The sequence below is a fragment of the Centroberyx affinis genome, unplaced genomic scaffold (genome assembly GCF_046629955.1).
Source record: "Centroberyx affinis isolate AG114_WGS23_722 - 3 ecotype Tasmania unplaced genomic scaffold, CSIRO-AGI_Caff_v1 ptg001010l_1, whole genome shotgun sequence".
NCBI lineage: Eukaryota > Metazoa > Chordata > Actinopteri > Beryciformes > Berycidae > Centroberyx > Centroberyx affinis.
The window spans coordinates 55,457-76,490 of record NW_027279573.1 but is presented as its reverse complement, the minus strand read 5'-3'; the positions used below and the strand labels follow the sequence as shown (position 1 = coordinate 76,490).

General features: G+C 47.6%; 1 protein-coding gene across 1 annotated transcript in view; it reads left to right on the top strand.

The window, feature by feature from the left end:
• camta1a (calmodulin binding transcription activator 1a) overlaps positions 1–21,034 on the top strand; it is a 121,040-nt gene that overhangs the window by 56,862 nt on the left and 43,144 nt on the right. Inside the window, exon 3 of the mRNA XM_071522618.1 lies at positions 8,047–8,118. Coding sequence (XP_071378719.1) covers positions 8,047–8,118 — 72 coding nt within the window. The remainder of the gene's footprint in view (positions 1–8,046; positions 8,119–21,034) is intronic.

Here is a 21,034-nt window from a genome sequence, read left to right as displayed (position 1 = left end):
TCTTTATTTATTTAAATATGGTATGTGCCTCGTGGTCGGGTGGGAGCCCAGCTTTTTACGGCAATGAGAGAAAAAGCATTTACACCAGATTGAATTTCTCGGGGGACTTCTGACATTTGCCTGTATCATATACCTGTACGTACATGTCGCATTGCTATTCTCCTTCAGGCCCAACACACCTCCCCCTCTCAGGCATGGGTGGATCCATATCCATGTTCAGTGTAGATATCCCTTTGGCCATCTTCCAGTACTTGCATTTGGGTTTGACTAAGCGGGCTGGGGAGACCAGGTACCGGAAAGTCTTCTTAGACTCAGCTGTTTCCAACCCACTGAAAATGACTAAAACCTAAAAGCTAAAACCTGACCTCTGACCTGGTGTCTTTAAACCATGGACTGATACCCTGATTACTTTATCCATTACTCTCCTTTTAATGGAATGAAGCGCCTGTCATGGTTGATGGCCTAAGTCTCGTAATGCAAACAAATACTCATTACTCTTTTGGCTGCGAGAGGTTTTCTTACATGTCCGTTCTAGACAGGCAATCTAGAGGTCAGCTCAAAGGTTAGGTGATAAGGAAGTGGTGTCTTGAGATAATGACCCATTTCCATTTGCCATTCTACCTTTCACACACATACTTAGCATCCATTTGTAACCTGTCTTCCCTCACATTAGTATAATTTGCTGATCTTCTCACATAGACCTCTAACTAAAGCTGTTTTGGTTTATTAAGATGCACTGAGCTCAAATGGCCTAATACAGACTAGCAAGACAGCTTATTAGCATTTAAAAAAATAAAGACTTGACTTGATCTAATTTAATCTGTAGTACATCTCCAAAGCAAGGCCACTTTCTTATCTGTGGAGCAAAGTCAGAGGAAGAGAGGGGGGAGATAAGAAAAATGAAAGCCAGAGTGAAGGAAGAAGGGAATGTGTGCTAGCAGAGCTGTTTGGGGCCTCCGCTCACAGTCTGAGTATAGTAGAAACACTGTGTGACTTTTGAGAAGCTGACAGGAGCACAGCAAGGTTTACTGTTGAAAGGAGCTCGCCTTTGTCGGCAGGCATCAATGTGTTGACTGCCGTCATAGGCTAAGGTCAAGGCAAGGCCTCTACTGGCTCTTTGTGAAGTGATAAAGATTTGATTCAACTTCACTGAGAAACCAACAGCCTGGGATGTTCACTCGTTGCACCATTTCACCTCTCTATTTGACTGATTTTAAGCATTCTCGTTAGGCTTTCTTTCAATGAATAGGCCTTTGTGGAATTCTAAATTCAAGATAGGCTTAGCTACAGGAATAGAAAATTGGCCAAGGTTTGTTTACTTGATGTGTTTATGTGTGTGTGTACTCTATATCTATTTGAAAACATTCACAATCCCTGAAACTGCCTCAGAATCACTTATTTTAGGATGCGTGCAATATAAAACTTCTGATTAGCAGTCTGATTCAGTAGCTAAGGCTGTGAGACACAGATTAAGTCTGTAAAGCTTATACATTTACATTTATGGCCTGCATCCATCTTGTCACTTTATACCTACACCACTGGCAATTTATAGCTTGTGATGTCAAGGAATCGATCAACTAAAGGCAGAACTATGCAGTGATATACACACACAAATATGCACACATCAGTCTCTTTCTGTCAAATATTTCCCTCAGGGATTTTGCCAAGCCTGCCTCATGATGATGATGATGATGATGATTATGATGAATTTTAAATGTGGCCTGGCTGTGACATGGTCCTTTTGAGAATTTGTATGCAGCCTATGTGACACTCTGTGTGTATATTTATAGATATGTGTGCATTATGCATATTTATGTACTTGCCTGTGTATCTTCACACACACACACACACACACACACACACACACACACACGCACACACACACACACACGTGTATATGTGTTTTTCTGATTGTGTGTGTGTACACGTGTGCATGTGTGTCTGCATTATTCCTATTTGCGTGTATAACTTCACACACACCTAACTCCTAGCTGTGTTTGTGTCTGTGTGTTTGTGCTTGTGTGTGTGTGTGTGTGTGTGTGTTAGTAGTGTGTAGTATTTGGTGGCATGCCGTAGGCCCCATGCCACCCTTCCATCCCATTAGCTGAGCCCAGCCCCTGCCTGTGTCTGCTTTAACCTTGGCCAGCGGGCTGGAGGAGAGGGAGAGTAATTCTAACCTTAAAAACCTGCTGATTAAAGCTAGTTTGGTGGAATTCGATTCCACTTAATGCCTTTGGCCGTGAGCCCGGCTGGCTGGCATTAGCATCAACAGACACCGTGTCTTCAGTCAGGGAGACAGACGTGCACAGGCACGTGCATGAGCTTCTCCTGGCATGTGCACGAGCCGGGCTGTAAACTCCACATCCCTGCTTCCAACTCTTTCTCTCTCTCTCTCTCTCTCTCTCTCTCTCTCTCTCTCTCTCTCTCTCTCTCTCTCTCTCTCTCTTTCGGTCTCTCATCCCACTCTCCTTTACCCCTCTGCCCTATGCATAACTCTCATACCCAACCTCATCATCCCCATTTTTCTCCCTACACAGTTTTTCCTCACTTCTTCTTCTCTTGTCTTTTTCTTATCCTCCTCCGCTCCAGAGCTGAGGCCAGGAAGAGTCGGGGGTGTCGGGGTGGCAGGCAGGCGGGTGGCCAGGGGTTTCTCTCCAACTGCCTCGGCCCTGTTATTGTTTTCCTCTTGAACTTGATGTATGGCTGTGTTTACGCGTCCAGCGTGGCTAATTAATTCTCCTCTTCAGGGCCTGTTTATCGACTGTTTGTGTTTATTTACAATGAGTGTGCTATTTTTAGAGGCGGCCATTTCCATAACACTTGCGCTTTTCCGGAGCATCATTTGTTTTGCTTTGTTGAGGATTTTCGGTTTGTTTTTCATTTTTCCCTCCGTCTCGCGCCCAGCCTGCCAATTCATTTTGTAGCCCGGTCAGATTTGACTGATTTAGAGGCTCCAGCTGGTCCAGCGGAGAGGACTGGGGAGATAAATCTAAGCCTCTTTTGATTTATTATGTATAATGTCTCATCAACCCTTGGTTAAGTCTTCAGATGCGCTGAAGAATTATACCGTTACAACTTTACAAGTAGCTGGTTATTTAAAGAGGGAGAAAAGTCTTGCTAGAGAGAGCGGTAGCTGGGATGAAAGCGCTGGCCGTTGTGCTGTGCGTTCCTCTTCACATCCAACATGCAAGGGAGATATATTGTGGGCATTCTGGGCACGGTGCCACCCCGACAGACACTACAGATAATTTGATTCCCGCTGAACGATTGAGAGAAAGCAGAGCGGAGCGGCTGACTGTAAAGACGGCAGGTGAAATGCACAGCATTACGGTATCAGTTGAAAATGAGCTCATCCTCCAAACTGGAAGTGGCACTTTTCAGCCGTAAGTCATCTAATCATGTCTGTATAGAGCCAGAAATCGTTGGTTGATCAATAGTCATCATGGATGCTGTCAATGGCTAGGGTAGGCTGAATCTTGCATGGTCCATGAATCTCTATTGAGTATGGATTGTGCGTTCCCTCCACGGATGGGGCTTGATAGTGCTGCCTGATTGGCTGCTGCATGAGCTCTATTTATGCTGCTGAGCCCCAGGCTGAATCACCCGCCCCGGGCATCCATGCATACACACATGCACACACACACACACACAAACAGACACACACAAACTGATACATAGCCCCTCTAATGAAGCAGTGAGCCAGAAGTGGATTTAGCAGGTGGATGTCCATGTTAACAACTGTATAAAAGCGGGAAACAAGTCACTCAATACAGGCTGAGCTGAAAAAATATATATAGGATCCTTACCCAGACCTAGAGTGATGACATTTGAGACCAAATATTGGCTGGGGAAACATTAGAAGACAAACAAGCCCTACATGAGTCAATGGTAAAACCGTCTATAAAAGAGTTTGAGAGAGGGAGGGGCACAATAGAGGGATGTGGGACACAAGGAATGTGATAATGGAGAAAAAATCAGGAGGAAAGAGACAAAGTCTTTGACGAACTGTCAGAGATATTGTCTCTGCATGCTCATGTTTCTGTGTGTGTGTGTGTGTGTGTGTGTGTGGACATGTGTGGGTGTAGGTGGGTGTGTGCTCATCCCAGCTGGACTGACAATCCAACAGGCAGACAAATGCGTGGCAGCCTCTGACAGTAAGATGTCGGCAGCGTCACGGCAGGAAAACAGCAAATTGCCAACATAAATAAGGTGCCACGCTCTGATTAGGACTGCCTTCACACATCATTATGGTCTAATGAGAGAGTTTCCCCTCTCTCTCAGTCTCGCTGTAACTGCGTGTCTGCGTGCCGCTTTTGCCTCCGCACTCCTTCCACCTTACACACCCGTCTCTCACTGTGCCTGATGTCTGTCAGCCATGATGGATGAATGTGAGTGAGGCGTTGCTGGGGCAACTGGCAGGCCAGGGGCAGCGGTGGCCTCCAGAGGCAGGACAGGTGACTGGTGGTGGCCCTGCCATCATGTCTGAAGGCTTTATTTAGGCCGGGCTGTTTATCACCGGGCTGTCTGGCCCGCTTGCCCTCCCTGAACTGCGATCCTGTTCCACTCAGGCCCGCTATAATATTCCAAGGGGGGGGCGTGTTCAGGCCAGGCAATAATATCCCCTCATTGGACCAAGCCAGCGTTCCATCGCCTTGGCCGCTCACTTGAGTGACACCTCCAAATGAATTTGCTGCATCAGTGTCTGACTTTGGAGGACACACGTCGCTGTAACTCTTTTTTCCTGCTGTCTGCAGTGACAGCGCGTGAATACATTATGGACATGCTGCTTGTAAATTCTTCTATAAACTGGTGTGTATCATTCTTCTATTGTGTCTCATCTGCACCTTCAACACAATACACACCAATGATGCATTCATGTGTGTGTGTGTATGCCTGGATCTGTGGCACCTACGTATTTATGTCTGTGTGTTTGTGCCTGTGTGCAAAAGCCCTTAGAAATTGCACACACTCAGAAACAGAACTTTTTATGAGAGGGTATGTGTGTATGTGTGTGTATAATTATGGTTTAATTGCTTGCCCTGTGATGTGCTGTCATCTGTCACAGCCCAAAGACAGCAAATAATGGTTCTGCCGCCATCACTTTGTCACCCAGCCGCTCAGCCTGCAGAGAGCAGCAGAAACACTAGTAACTGATATGCGTCTTGAATTACTGATAAGCGCTTGAGTATGATGAGCTTTGTGTATGTGGGCGTGCTTGTGCAGTCAAAAGTATCTCGGTCTGCCTTTGTATCTAGGCCTATTGTGTGTGTGTGTGTGTGTGTGTGTGTGTGTGTGACTGTGTGTGTGTGCTTGTGTGTATCTGTCTGTGTCTTTGTGCTTGTGTGAATGAGTAATCTGTGTTTATGAGTGGGTGTAGTTTTGTGCTTAAGAACTCATTGTCTGTGTGTGTGTGTGTGTGTGTGTGTGTGTGTGTGTGTGTGTGTGTGTGTGTGTGTGTTTAGGGGGGGTATACAGGCTTGCACGTGCTTGCATATGTGTTTGATGCCTATATCGGCACTGACAGGTGCAACAGTTGTGTTGTGCTTTAAGCCGCTTGTTTGTGTCTGGCACGCTGCTTTGTGTGGTTGGGAAATGGAGTAAACAGAGGCAGAGAAAAGCAGCCTGGGGGCTAATTTATTCACTCCCCAGTCCCCCTAGTCACAAAGGCCTGTTGCACCGGCCCACCTGTCAATCCTGAGGAGCATGCCTCAGCCCCAGCCAACTGCACACAGCCTCACAGCCACACCACAGCCATCTCTCAGTGGGCCCGGCGCTTTAGGCTAGAGCAGCATTAATGGTGATATATCAATAATCTCTCCGTAATCAGAATTAACAAGACAACATGTTTATTTGGTGCGCAAGTAGCATTTACAAGTCTGCCCTTTTGTATGTGCACTGCAAATTGATGTGTGATTACAGTTAAATCAGTTTTGGTATTAGAATTACAGTTTATTAAAGGCAAACATTGAACAGACAAAACTGTAACACTTGTGCCATTCACAAATCTGTATATGGTGGCAATGAAATACACAGTTTAATCCCTAATATTCTCCATGCAGCCCGTTATCTAGCATCACAAAATGCCTAATCCTTCAAAAGAGTATTGCTCATGACGTAAATACTTAGAAAACTGCACAGTAGAAAATTTTGAGCCAGTAGCGGTTGTAGTTGACTGTAGTAATGTGATGTTAGATGCACTGTGGGAGTGGGAGGAAGTGTCTGTCCGTTGCCAGCGTGGAGTAATGGATGGCAGAGCTATGGGAGTGGGTGGAGGCACACATCCTATTTCAGACAGCTGTAATGGATGACAGTACAGCAAAACAATAAGAACAGGAGGAAGTCTGCATGCCTTCACTATCTCAAACTCTCACATACAGAGCTCGGTAGTATTGGAATCAATTCACAATAGATGTGATTGGAACAATGGAACACCTGGGGAAACAGTCAAGCCTGATGTGGCTTATGTTGTTTGTGATTTGGTCTTATGGATGTCTGTGTGTGGCTGTGTGTGTGCGTTTGTGTGTGTGTGTGTGTGTGTGTGTGTGTGTGCTTGTGCATGCGTGCATATATGTGTGTGGCTGCGTTATGTGTTTGTTTTATTTAGCTATGTGATGGGTCTCTCGCCATCCGCCCAGTCTCTGTGGCTGTGCTGTGGTACTCTAGTATAATTAATCAGACTGTTTGATGTTGGCAAATGAGTGTTTATACAGACTCACTTCCTCTGCAGGCCTTGCTCTTTTTAACTAGGGTTTAGTTAAACAAGACGAACACATAACACACTTCAAGGCTCTAATTTATCACAGGGTCCTCCAAGCAATGTAGCCCAACCTCCCCGTGCCCCCCACCCCCTCACCCACCTCCTACCCATTCACATCTACAGAGCCCCAGGAAACCCTCCTTAACTTATCGAACACACCAACTGCTGAATAATGAGACTGTGTGAGTGTGTGTGTATGTGGGTGTGGGTGTGGGTGTGGGTGCACGTGCGCGTGCGCATGCGTGTGTGCACACCCTGACTAACAGTATATGTATCACCCTGGCTGTGATTTCTCCTGCTTTCTAAACAAACAGTTATCCCAGAGTGGATTGGGGTGAAGCTGAACCTTCCCGACCTGCTTGTTTGATTTATTCCTGAAAGAGCCGAGCTCCTTGTCTTAAGAGCAATCCGCTCTACCTTCACCTTTCACAAATATTGCATCGGACAAAATCACAGTCTATTTCCTAGCTGGTGAGGCGGGGGCGCAGGGGGTGGACTTGCTGTAGACTCTCGTTGCTGCTGTAAACAAGCAAAAACAGGCTGGCTATTTCTCTTGGTCACCTGGGAGCTGGGGCTGTGGGTCTCTGAGAGAACGATTTAGGAGGAGAGAGGGGCAGGGGAGGGTTTTGGGATAAGTGCAGCCTCGCTCCTGTTCCTCCCCCGCCTGGCCCTGTGTTGAGCTGCACGGCGCTTTGCTGTGCTGCGCCTCTGCTGCTGCTGGCTGGTGAAAAATGGCTCCTGGCCCCTCTGCCAGATACTGGGAGGCGTTATCAGCCATGCCTGGCTCTCTCCACGGTAACGAGCCCCCAGGCTCAGTATTATCTGTTTACGATAAGGATATTAATAACACTGCGCTTTAGTTACGCGCCGGGCTCGGCCCTGCGGGGTGATGGGGGGAGGAGGGGGGGTTAAGTCAGGAGCACCTGAATCATTCTGTCAGGGGCCCTCTCCGAGCAGGACGGGATGAGAGTGGAGGAAAGGGAAGAAGAGTCGTACAGTGATGCTGGGACAGTGCTGAGGGGTTCACTGGTTAACCCCGTCCACATCCGCCTCCTTTCTCCAGGTCACTGTCTTTGTTTCTGAGAACAATAGCTTGGCCATCTGCCAGGTTTGTGTGGGAGTGTCCCTAAGGAGGGGAGAGGTCAGGGGTTCAAAGGTCACATGTGTCAGAGTCAGAAGAGAGGTCAGCCTATTGTCTGTATTCTACTGTAGTGTAACATAAGCTCTCTCTCTCTCTCTCTCTCTCTCTCTCTCTCTGTCTCTCTCTCTGTCTGCTGTCTCCCTTCCAGTGTCTGTATGGCTGCTACGTCCACTCTTCCATCATCCCCACCTTCCACCGCAGGTGCTACTGGCTGCTCCAGGTAAGAATTCCTCCTCTCTTCCTCTAGAGTTGGCCACACTTTAGTTTCACTCTCAAACTCTGTCTGTCCACAAGAACTTGAATGGGTTACGTGATATCAGTTTCCATTTATTGGCAGCATTTTCTCTTGACAGCCAGCAGGCAGACATCAGCCTACTCCCCCCTCCTCCCCCCTCCCTTTCTCTCTTTCTCTCTCCGGCCTCCATTTCCCTTATCTTGCTCAGTCGTTCAGTTTTCTGATGGCATTGCCCATACACGGCGTCCAATACGAGCGCGGTATCTCAGTCTGCTAAAAGCCTGGCCATCTCCCCTGTCTAACGGCTGCAGTGATGGGCAGTAAAAGCGTGATGGAGGAGGTCCACTGTACAGTATAGTGTGCTTACAGTAGGTTGTCAAGTCCGCGGGCTCAGAGTGGCTGTAAATAGTCCTTTGATCACCTCCCCAACACATCTCATCATTCTCGTTTAGCATGGCAGCCATTACGTTTGGTAGTTGCCTGATACATACAACCACGCACACACATATAAAGGTGCATAAAGCTCACAAACACACACACACACGCAGAACATGTGTGCATTTGTATCTGTATTAGTTCAACCTACCAAATTATTATTTTTCCTTGTAATTAAGGAAAAATTGCTATTGTTGAGCATTGTTTTTGAGCATATTATAGCATTAAGCTCATAAACTCATGGTTTTAGAATGACCTATAAACAATAGTGAAGTAACAGCTGTATTTAACAAACAACAACCTAGACGTTTATTCATTAGATATTTGTTAAATCAGGTTAGGGATAACCTGAATCCCACTCCCATCCTGGAACACTGAACACGTACGAAAGATATTTATGGGTGTTTTTATATCAACCTCTTTTTAAAAAGTCTCTTTCACTTTACGTCTGATTTTCATTGAATTTGCATATGAATGAATGAATAATGGGATGAATAGCTTAGATCTTTGGCTACTGTGCCCCTACTCCAATTTCTCTAAGTTGTATTTTGTGAATACAAGTAGTGTTGAGTGATGGAGAGACACAACATCCTGCTGTACCGAACAGACTCAGAGGACAGAGAGTCTTAATCCGCATCCAGTCAAACCAACTCCCCCTTGCAAAGCCTATCAGCAGAGCGGATCAGACCCCCCGGGACAAGAAAAAGCGAGAGAAAAAAATGCCCTCACCAATGCTAAATTAGTAATCAAAATAATTGGACTCTTCGCGTAGCAAACAAAAAGCCGATGAACAAGCAACTCTCTCTCTCTCTCTCTCTCTCTCTCTCTCTCTCTCCTCTCTCTCTCTCTCTCTCTCTCTCTTGCTGCTCTGTGCGTGTCGCAGGCATTAACAACCACACTGGCAGACTGACTCTGGAGCACAAACAAACCCCACCCCCTTCTCATCTGAGTTCAACTGAGAAAAGCCAGTCAGGGTATTTTCGGTTGAAAATGTTTTCTCCACCATTATAGGAATACTATTAAAACATCCGAATAATACTGAAAAATATTTGGAAGGAGCAAATAGTTGTGTCAAACGCATAATTTGTGCTCTGCCGAGTATGGTATTCGGATTCGGAAACATCCCAAACACAGATGCAGGTGTTGAGGTTCAGAGCTGGAGGATGGGGAATGAAGAGAGGAAGCTCTTGTACTGTTGGTTAAGGCCGCCTCGCCCCTTTAATCTGCTTCCATTTGTCACCTGTTAGGGAAAGTTGTTATCTTTTGTTGGGTTTTCTGGAGTCAGCCCCACCCCCAGTAAACTGGGAGAGAGCCGAGGGGGGGTCACACTCCCTCACTCACTTTTTAAAACTGCAGCCTTCCCCTTCACCCTCTCTCTCTCTCCCCCGGTTTACCAGGATACACACGCAAACACCCGTCAAACTTTGAGGAGTTCACCGACTCAACTCTACTTTCCTGTTACTGCAGAACACCTGGTTAGCGAGCCCTCGGCCCTGACCTCCCCTCCTCTCCTACTGCTCAGGAGGTCTCCTTATTTAACTCAGCATGACTCATAGGGCCCTGGTGTGCAGCTAACACATCCACTCATTCAAAAAAAAAAAAAAGTAGCGTCTGCTGCCCAACACAAAAAAAAAAAAAAAAATTACTATCAAGTATTTTCTGTTTTGCCGCCGAGCGAGCCCAGAACCCCAGATTGAAATCTCTTTCCAGGCAGTTTATTGAGGAGCAGCTGTGTTGACAGGAAACCACAATCACGATGACACCAGAGGTAAAAGATTACACCACTTTACTCCATATCTCTGCAGATAGACCTTCAGCACCTCTGTCTCTCCAAGCCGCTCCCAGTCAGGCGACTGACAGACAGTCCTGGTTAGAGCGGACTCTCCTGCTCTCTCTCTCTCTCTCTCTCTCTCTCTCCCTCTCTCCAATCTCCCAACCCTCTGTCCCTGACTCCCCGTGTACCATTTGCTGTGTCCATATGAGATTTGCCGGCAGTAGTCTGTCAACAGCAGAGCAGCAAGGAGACTGGAGCTCCCAGAGCGGCAACAGGGAAAGGTCACCAGTGAGTGAAAAATGTAAATATTCAGCCATCCAGCAGCCACAGTCACTGAGAGACAGGGATGAAAATAACTCCTATTACACAGCACAGACAGGGAGGGAACACAGAGGACAGAGAGGGGAGAGGCAGAGTGCCAGAGTGAGAGAGAGTGAGATGGACACAGACTTTTAAAAGTTATGCTAAAAAAACAGAAAACACTGAAGGGAGCACTGGAGAGAAAGATGGATTTAGCGATTTGAAGCAGAAAAAGTACAGCAGAATGAGTGAAAATAGAGAAACAGACAGAGAAAGGGGACAGTGTGTACGTGTGTGTGTGTGTGTGTAGGTGTGTGTGTGTGTGCGCGCACGAGAGAGAGAAAGAGAGGGAGACAGCAAACGAGAGAGAGAGAGATTGGGGAAAGGTGTTTTAGGGAGGGGGATTTAGCCTGTGGGTGTATGCCTCTTTATCCAGTCTTTATCCACTCTTTATTGAGTCAAAGCCTGGGTAATGAGACAGGGGACAGGAATGAAGACCTGCGAGGGGGGTCTTCTCTCACTCCACTCATTTTCTTTTGTTCTTTTCACCTCTCACTCTCAATCTGCTCATCCCCGCCACGCCGCCCGCCACCTCTCTATGGCATTAGACCACTTTAAAATGTCTGGCCCATCCCCACAAATGGCAGAGACTGAAGAAAAGTACTGCCACAATTATCTGGGGCTGCAAACAATGAATCCAAATTGCAGCTGAGGCAGAGAGCTGCCCAGAGCAGACTGTGTGGTTTGTCACTCAAAAAAAAAGTTCCCATTCCAATGGATGCCGTGCAAAGTGGGCCTCTGAGGGAATAATGATGTTGAAACAGCGTCACACCCTGGTATCTCCTGCGTGCAAGAGCACCACCACAAAAAACACACTCACACTCACACACACTCACGCACACACATTGACACAGAGAATCTCGCCTGTCCTGGTACCACGCTGATTGATTCTATCGCTCCGTGTCCCCTTCTCTTGTTTAGTGCTAATCGAATGTAATTCCCTGCCTGCGCCTCTCCATCAAATCAGACAGCGGAGTTTGTGCTGGCCGGCGGGGGCACAGAGGTGGGGATAATTATGATATTAATACGGAGGGGGTCTGAGGGGAAACTTCATTTGTCCTGCCGCCTGCCACGAACACAGAGAGGGGTCAATAGCCTCTCCCGCTTTCTCTCCTTTAAAGAGGAGGAGAGAGGGATGAGATAATGAAATGAATAGTAAGGTGGGAGGGAATGCTGACGACCTTGTTTCTTCACAGCTATCGCTCTCTTCCTCTTACCTTAGCTCAGCTTAGGCCACTGTCTCCCACTCTCTGTTTCACATGAATACATTATTAATATCACTATTCATTGCGGTTACATTTTTCTTATTACAACATTAGTCCTTCAGAGTCTAATGACTGAGCCAAAATGGAACCACTTGAATTACTGGTTTGTAGCAAAAATGAGTAGTCACTGTTGTTCCTGTGATCATTCCAGCCCTATTACACAGTATTTCAGTAATTTTAATTTGTGGAATAATTGACAGCTTACTTGAGTGGACAAGCACAGAGTGATAACTGTGTGATTATGGAGAAACAGTGTAAGCTAATGCGTTGCAGTGCTGTCCATGGTGCTGAAACCCTGCTCTGTTTTACTCTCCCCACATCAGAGGCTTTTTTTTTTTTTACTTTTTTTTGGCTGTGTGGATGTATCAAACACCACCCAGAGCCTTTGAACTCCCGTGCTATTCACCTCTCATAACAAGCCCACCAATCAAACTCCAAAGATCAATACACCTGGCCAATCCTGTCAGCAGATCACACGCCAGGCCCAACACATGTACTCATCTTCATGCCTCGGCACCAGTCAGGGGAGAGGCCTCTCTCTCCAGCTAATTGAATGGGAAAAGTTGAGCAGCCCCTTTGCTGTGGTGTACCGTCGTGGGTCGGTGTGCAAGCTGGATAGCTGTAGACCCAGAGCGGACATGCCTGCAGGCTAAAGGCAGACAGATGGATCCTTTATATCTACCAGAGTCCTCTATTCGTTCGGATCAGTTTAGTTGCCTCTGTGTTGAGCACTGGGAGACAGGTGCCGGAGTCAGAGTGGCCCAGGTGATGTGTGATGACGGAGCAGAGCTGTCAGGTCCAGATTCACATCAGATACGTCCAGACTATGCAAGGCTAAGTAATGAATATTTCACTGAGATAAATCATGGATGAGGCTGGGCACTGCTCCGTTGATTTCACTGAGAAGGTAGAGAGGCAGGGAAACCTGGCTAGGTTTTGACTGGCTGTCTACAACCTCAGGGCAAACGGAGGCAGTAGAAATATAATTGCCTTTAGCTATGCAGGCTGTTGTTTGTATCAAATAGAAATGCACCTCAGCTCTACAGTGTATGAGATCAGATTTATATGGATTTGACTCCACCGTCTGACATTACTGTTCAACTCAGAAAATCAACACTGGACTGGCAGGAAAATGGGTGTCAGTGTAGTGTGTGTGTGTGTGTGTGTGTGTGTGTTTGCGCGTGCATGCGTGCACATGGGCCTGCATGTGTGGGTGGGTGCGTGCATACGTGTGTGTACGTGTGTGTATCTGTGTATATGTCTATGTGTGCGCATGCATGTCTTTGTGTGTGTGTGTGTCTGTCTGTACTGTCTGTGTGTATGCCAGACTATGCCGTCGTGTTTCTGCTGTGCGGTGGGAGACCACGGCGCTCTCGGCAGCATGCTGCTACTGGCAGGCCCCCGCTCTCTCCGCCATGAGGAGAACAGCTGCTTCACGAGCATGTCGGGGTGTGAGCCATGTCCCTGTGGCTCCCCTCATCTCCTCTTCCTCTCCTCCTTCTGCGCAGTCACACACACACACAGCTCTCAGTGCCTCTGACAGTAACCCTCTCCATCCTCTGCGCTCATGAACATTCAAATGCCTCCTACTCCCAAATCTCACTTTTCTTCTTCTCTGTCCTCTGCTCTCCTCTGTTTCTCTCTGTTTCCACTCAGAGAGAAAAGAGATAGCTGTGAGTTAGCTCTTGCACTCTGCCCAAAACAGTGACACTGGGGCTTCTGACCTCTAAATAAATTGAAGGTTAGCGCGGTGCTTAATTAACGGCCCCCGTCCTCTGGTCCCCTGCTGGAGCGCTCTCTCCCTGTACGATGAGAGAGAGAGAGACAGAAGTTGATCTAGACCCCAGAGGCACACAGCGCCTCCTCTCCTCCTGGCAGACTGATCTGTTCCTCAGTGCTTGCGACCTTTTCTCCAGGCCCGTCGCCCCAGCCCACCAGCACGGCCAATTATCACAAATACCCCGCCGCATTCGTCTTGCCATTTTCACTCTGCGGCTGAAGAGGCGTGCGTGGCCATAGACTCATGCAGCCTCATAACCGGGCAGAGCCCAGACAGAGAGGCAGAGGCCCACAACAGGTAGGTGGTGCTTAAATTATTCAGTTATCCTGAAAGGTTAAGGCTCTGCCAATGAGGCGAACTGACATTCATCCAGCTCCGGAGTCATGCCCAACGCTACCAGAAGCAGCAGCTGTCGACGTGTGGACATTTTGTGACTTCCAGGATTGTTATAGAAACCGATATTTTATGTCTTATCCTGTTAGTCCTGCTCACACACACATAACCAGTCTTATCACAGGTCAGGACAGAACAGCACAGAATTGGCCCGCCACCTAAAACAGAAAGCAGATATCTGATTCTCTCACTGATGAAGACGAGCTTATAGATTAAAGAGGCTATAGCAGAGCTAGCTTGTTGTATAATATTATGATACCCCATGATTCTGATTTGGTTTGACCCTCAGTGTCGTCTCCCAGCAGTCCCTTTATGCCTCTCCCATGTTAAGCAGTGAGAGAGTCCCGGTGCAGAGTGTCTCCGCCAGCCATGCTGTGTGGTGTTTACTTCCTGCCTGTGTGTGTCAGAGAGCAGAGGAGATCAATAGGGCCCCCTACAGAGCAGTACTGGCACCACGCCCAGCCTCTGTCCTGCACCATGCCTGTCCCTTTGCCCCCCGCCCATGTCAAGCCGCGGGTCTGCCCGTGTCAGCGCGCAGGCTGGGGCGCGATGGCGGTAGCGTGCGCGCATATCCCAGCATCCCAGAGAACACTGGTCACAGCTAATGACCAGAACTGTCCGATTTGTCCTGCCCTGATTACTCCTCTGAGCCCCAATTAGCCGTGGATGAGGGCTGACATCCCGACACGATCACTTGGATGTGTCATAGAGGGAAAGATGAGACGGGGGTGGAAAGGATGGAGGGAAGGGAGGAAGACAGGGGAAGAGTGTTTGTAAAGGATAGAGGAGAAGAGGAGCGGGGAGGTCGGATGAACGCAGTAGTAATATAGTCATTCACTCCCCATTCAGTCAGATATCGATCGCAATTCCCCTCTAACCAGCTACCACTCATCAACATACAAACCAACAGCTCTGATTGCAATTTCTATAATTGGCAATTTCATTGTGAAAATCTGTCTCCATCTAAGGGTGTTGGCTGCATCTGGTCTGGGATAGGCTGATTTCTCTGTGGGTGAGGGATGAAGACACAAGGGACTGGCTGTGGAGAAGAATATTGGGCCATTGGGGTTGAATTAATCTACTAGGAGAGGTGAATAGTAAAGTACTGGGAGCCACAAAGGTCTTTTATTATAGATAAAAAACCAAGCCATTTATTTCCCTAATTGTCAATAACATTCTCTGTTAACATTGTTTCTGTCTATGTGTTGTCTTTCTCCCTGTCCTCCTTTTTTCTTTCTCGCCTGCATTCTCTCTCTGTTCTGACCCCGCCACCCCTCCCTTCTCTCGTTCTTTATTTCTCTCTGCCACTATCTCTCGCCAGGATTGCTGAGCTTTCTCCCCTCTGCTAGTTTTGAGAGAAAATCTCTTTCTTTGGCCCGCTCTCATTCTCTCTCAGTGGGGGGCAGTGGAAAAGTAACTACAAGGGCACATAAAGCTACAGAGTCAAACCAGACTTCTTTTAGTCTTTTTCGATCTGGATTGATGTCATATTGAACACACGCACACACACATACACACCCTTCAGTGGGGCGGCTCCGCTCCTATCTCTGTCTACCTGCTCCTTCCATCCCAAAACTCACCCACGCAAACCTGAGAAGACACAGAGATTGAGAGGAGGAGGGGCGAGAAAGAGAGAAGAGAGCAGCAAAACCGAGAGGGTAGGAGAGGAGGGATGGAGGGAGGGGAAGAGACAAGGGGTGGGAGGGGTGGGGGTGCTTTGGGAGTGGGGGATTAGAGCTAGAAGATTAGAGGTAGAAGATGATATCATTCGGTAGAGATGAGCGGGTGCAAACGAGCAGTGCAAATCACCCAACGTTAACGAGCTGCCTCGTAAATTACTGCAGCCGAGTGTGTGCTTGAAGCTGGATGTGGTGGGGGGGGGGGACTGCATAGTGCAAGGGAGACATAACACTCGTCTTAACATTATTTACTGCCTCCTCCCAATATATATAGTATGTCTCCCAGGGCCCCAGAGCCCAATATTGGCCTCCTGTGAAGAGTGGGAGGTGTTAAATAGCCTGAGAGCCCCTGGACTGGCCCTTCCCTACCCTTGATAGACCTCCTCTGCTCCTAAAGGGGGGGGGGGGGCAACTCAGCTACAAAACACCTGACCTCCCCCGCGACCCCCTGCGTATCATCAGTCATCTCCCCCTAGTGTTTACAAGGTTTCCCTCCTAATACAGACCGCAGAAACTGTAGCAGAGCTAAACTATCGGGGAGCTGCTCAATAATATTAAAATGTTGATTTGCAGTGAAATACGATTTCATTCTTTTTTCTTAGTGTGCTAAAATTCCTTAAACCATTTAGACACATACAGCAGGGATTGCAGCAATTCAGTTGAAATGAATGTCGATGTGAACCCGCATGCCTCAGACTGTTGTTCTCCAGGGGAGAGAGAGAGAGAGAGAGAGAGAGAGAGAGAGAGAGAGAGATGATATGGATGGCAGGGAGCTGGCCCCTCTCTCTTCGCTATCCTACTATTGCTAGAGGGAGGGGGGATATACATTCCTATTTTAGCCAGGAGCCCCGCAGCAGGAGAATGGCTTTCATTGGCTGGACTCTAAATATTACATGACTTCCTGATGGCAGTGCGCTGTCTGAGGCGCTGTCTGGCCTGGTATTAACCTGTCCGGATAAATCAGCTGCTCACCCAACTCTGTTCCCCTTCCTAAAGCGCTACTTCCTCTCTTCTTGCCTCGTTTTCCACCTTCTCCTCCCTCCGCTTCCTTTCCCATTTCTGCCTCTGGACCGCTTGCTATGCTGCAGCCCACTTGTGTGTGTGCGCCTGTGTGTGTGTGTGTGTACATTATGTGTATGTGGAGTTACTCTGTGGTCCTCTGCCAAGGCCCCTAACGTCATACGCAGCCTGGCAGGTGACAAATAGTTTTTTAATTGCTTGCACCAGGAAAATCATTAGTCTCTTCCCTTTCCTTGGTGGGACTAGGCAGGACGTGTGTGCAATAATAATAGCCTCAGTCCCGCTTCCCGCTTCCCGCCTGCTATTTTTAGACCAGGTATTTTAAGGGCCCTTGTCTGCGCGTTTATATGTGTGGGTATGGTGAGTGCATGTGTATTTCTATGTATTTGTGTGTGTGTGTGCATATGTGCATGCCTGTGTGTGTGTGTGGGTGTGTGTGTGTGTGTGTGTGTGTGAGTGTGAGTGTGTGAGCCCACAGAAAGGGTGGGCTAAAATGGTCCAGAGGTGCTTTTCCTTGGTTGAGAAGGAGGGGGGAGTGTGTTTGTCAACCCCGTTCCTGCCTCATGAGAGTTTTTCTCATTGCTGCTGCTATTCCCCAGCCCCTGGGAGCATGCTGTTTGTCTGTGTGTGTGTATGTGTGTGTGCGTGTGTGTATGTATCTCCGTGTCTGGCAGGCTCTGGCCCGGGCCATTGTGCTGTAGTGCATTACTGTAGCAATCCACCGACACAGCGGCCAGCCAGATGAAGCCGTCCAGTTTATGGAGCAACCTGCAAACTCCAGCTGCTTTTGGTTGGGATTGTGCTTAGTGGTGAGATATAGTATTGATTTTCTCTCCTCGGTGCCCTTGCCATCCCTGCGTAGATATGCACCAGTGCTCAGCATCCATTCACCGAGAGGGGGAGAGGAGGAGAGAGCAGAGGATGATGTTTATGTGACGATACTGACCCCATTCGTTCACATGGAAAAGGCGTGGAACGTGAGGCGGCTAGACAGCAGAGGGGGAATTGAGTTTTCGAGGCTCAGATTGCAAGATGAACCCTGAATTTGATTTCTGTGTTATACAAGCATTTGTTATTATATATCGGAGCGTCTGAGGGTGTGGGTGTGTGTGTGCGTTTGTGTGCGTGTGTGTGCGTGTGTGTGCGTGTGTGTGCGTTCCTGTGTGTGTCCACAGCTGTGTGTATGTGCTGTGTTTTAATGTGTGTGTGTAGGTGTGTGGGGCTATTTGACTGTCTGCATGTTTATGCATGTATGTGTGGGTGTCTGTTCATCTGTGTGTGTGCGTGTGTGTTAGCAAGCAATTTGAATCAGTGCTGTGGATGTTTTCCTGCAGATTTTTTATTTATTTTTGCCCTTGGTTTGAGTCCCAGCGGGGAGCCATGTTCAGCACTGGTCCAACACCATTCACATCCCACCTTCCCTCCCCTCCCTCCCGCCCTCCTTCCCCTTAACCGCATAGTAAAGTCAAATAGATGGTCAGTCATTATTTGAAACGTTTTTTTTTTTTGGAACCCCCTAGCTGCACTGCAGAGGTTCAAGTAATGTAAGAGTCTCATTACCCAAAATATTTCATACATAAATTATATAACTTAAAAATCTTATTAGGTGTGGCATAAAAATATTAGTAGATGTGACCTCTCCATGAATGAAATCTTGCTCTTATAAAATGTTTAAGTAATGAGCACTGAGTTCAACCTACTAGACTGTAAGTGTTTGAGTTAATGATACCTTTAGGTTTGCACTACATCGAGCCATCACAGTGCCAGTAACCACAGTACTCTCTCTCTCTCTCTCTCACACACACACACACACACACACACAGTGTTGGTGATAGCAATAGTGGGGAGAGTGAAACCCATGATCAAAATTGCTATGTGAAATGGTAGTGAATTAAACTATTTCTCATTTTGCTGGAGACCCCCTGCAGCCCCCTGGAGGCCCCACTTTGGGAACCTCTGTGTGTTTGCTTCATCTGTTCTATCAACAAGCGGTGGTTCTCAACCTGGGGATTTGGGACCCCGGACCCATGAGAGGTTATGGGAGGTTGTGAAATTATTTCACAGTGTTGCAAGGTTATTTAAAGAATGTGGATTTTTTTTGTCTTTTTTAAATATTGAAACATATTACTCCGCTTTAGATTCTTGGCATAAATGTTTTTTTGTGAGATAATGAATATTTAGCCGGCGCTGGCAATAATTAATCAAAGTGAATCAAAATGAAAGTGATTAATCCAATAATTAATCAAGTGAATTAGCCCAAAAAGAGAATATAAAAATCAGTGTCTGGTATCACAGTGTGATGTGCTCGCCCACATCAGGAGTGTCACGAGTTGTTTTTGGGGTGGCTAGCCAAACAGCTGAAAGCCACTGTGTTCCAGTGCTGTATGTGTGTGTGCAATCAGGCTGTGTTATCCAGGCCAAGCAGCCCTATGCTGGCAGTGCTGGAGCTGGGGAGACCCCGACTCTCTCTCCAGATTCATCTCTCCAGCTTTGTTTGACTAAGTAGTGCCATGGTGTTGGTGTTGGAGAGGGCTGGAGTGGCGGCAGCAGCAGCAGTGTGCGTGGGCTGCTGGAGCCAGTGGGGCTTGGCACAGAGAGGCAGCATATGTTCATGGCCAGCTCCCGTCCTCCTCCTCTCCCATCTTTCTCTACCATCACTCTCTCTCTCTCTCTCTCTCTCTCTCTCTCTCTCTCTCTCTCTCTCTCTCTCTCTCTCTCTCTCTGTCTCTCTCTCTCTCTCTCTCTCTCTCTCTGCCTCTCTCTTTATAACTCTCATCTTTTCCTCCCCCCTCTTCTCTCAACTCCTCTCCCCTCTGAGCGTCCTGGTACCGCCTGTGGACGGCAGCATGGCACAGAGATCAAAGACTGCGGGGATGCCAGTGCCCCCCCCCCCCACACACACACACAGGACAGCCTATGTCTCGCTATCGCTACATCCCCATCTCCTAGCGGAGACGTGCACGTACACACCTCTTTGTCATTTTGTCATCTGGCATATGATCAGAGAATATTCGGTGCAGCAGGTAATCTGTTGTGGGCGTGAGGTGGCTCTCTCTGCTTCACCCTTGATGCCTTTCCAAGGGTTGCTCATCGGCACCTTGGCCTGTTTCTGCCCTACATAAACACTGGCTGGCGTCCAAGCATGTCAGAACCAAGAATTACTGAATACTACTGACTTACTGGTCGATATGGACCACCATCCTGCTGCCCGGCAAAGGGTTAACACTGTCCCACATAGCCACGGCGCCCCAACCAGCTGTTTTAGCCTTTCACACCTTCTCCCCTGCTGCCTCCTCTCCTCCCTGCCTCTTGGACCAGTAAATGAACACTCATTTGCAAGTTAGATAAATCCTTTGAATGTATTATTGATGCAAACAAATTAGCCTGTAGGCCCCAGACAATACCTAATGGAGCCTTGGCTTATGGGTGAGGTAGTTTCCAGCGAGGGCTCTGTCAGTGTTCCAGGATTGATGCCTGCTCTTCTGCCCTGTAATTATTTCTCCTGCAAATTATTCAGGCGTTCTGATGCAGTTTGGGGTTTAAAGTAGTGCTACTTATTGCTGCCTATATGAGTTCCAGGCCTGAATCCGGCCACATTCATTAGTTTATTAGAGAAAAAAAAAAAAACAGCGCACGGGCAATTAGATAACTGGGATAAAGCCTCCGAAATGAGGGGATGTGTTATTATTCAAGTTTATGCACGTTGCCCATAATTCACTGGGGTTTATGTTGGTGTTGCTTTTTCAAGGATATTTCTGTTATCTTTTTGTACACACACAGACGCACACATTTTAACAGCCTTGCATAAGCCTGTTCACGCATTTACAGAGACTCAAACTGACTCCCTTTCAGACGTATGCATAGGAACACTGACATAATGCAAGTGAATAACACATGCGCAGATGTGCACACGTATGTGCACACTCACGCACGCACGCACACACACACACACACAAACACATACACACACAAACACACAACTGCATATGCATATAATGAAGAATGTAGGCACAATAAAGAAGCAAGCAGTAGTATAGTAGGGGTAGAAGTTATAAAATCATGAGAGAGAGAGGAGAAAAAAGAGAGAGAGAGAGAGAGGAGGAGGGAAAGAGAGGAATAGCATACTGTCCATAGTGATTAGGACCCAGTATTGATCAGAGGAAGGAGGGGAAGGCGGGCTGAGAGGAGGAGGGGG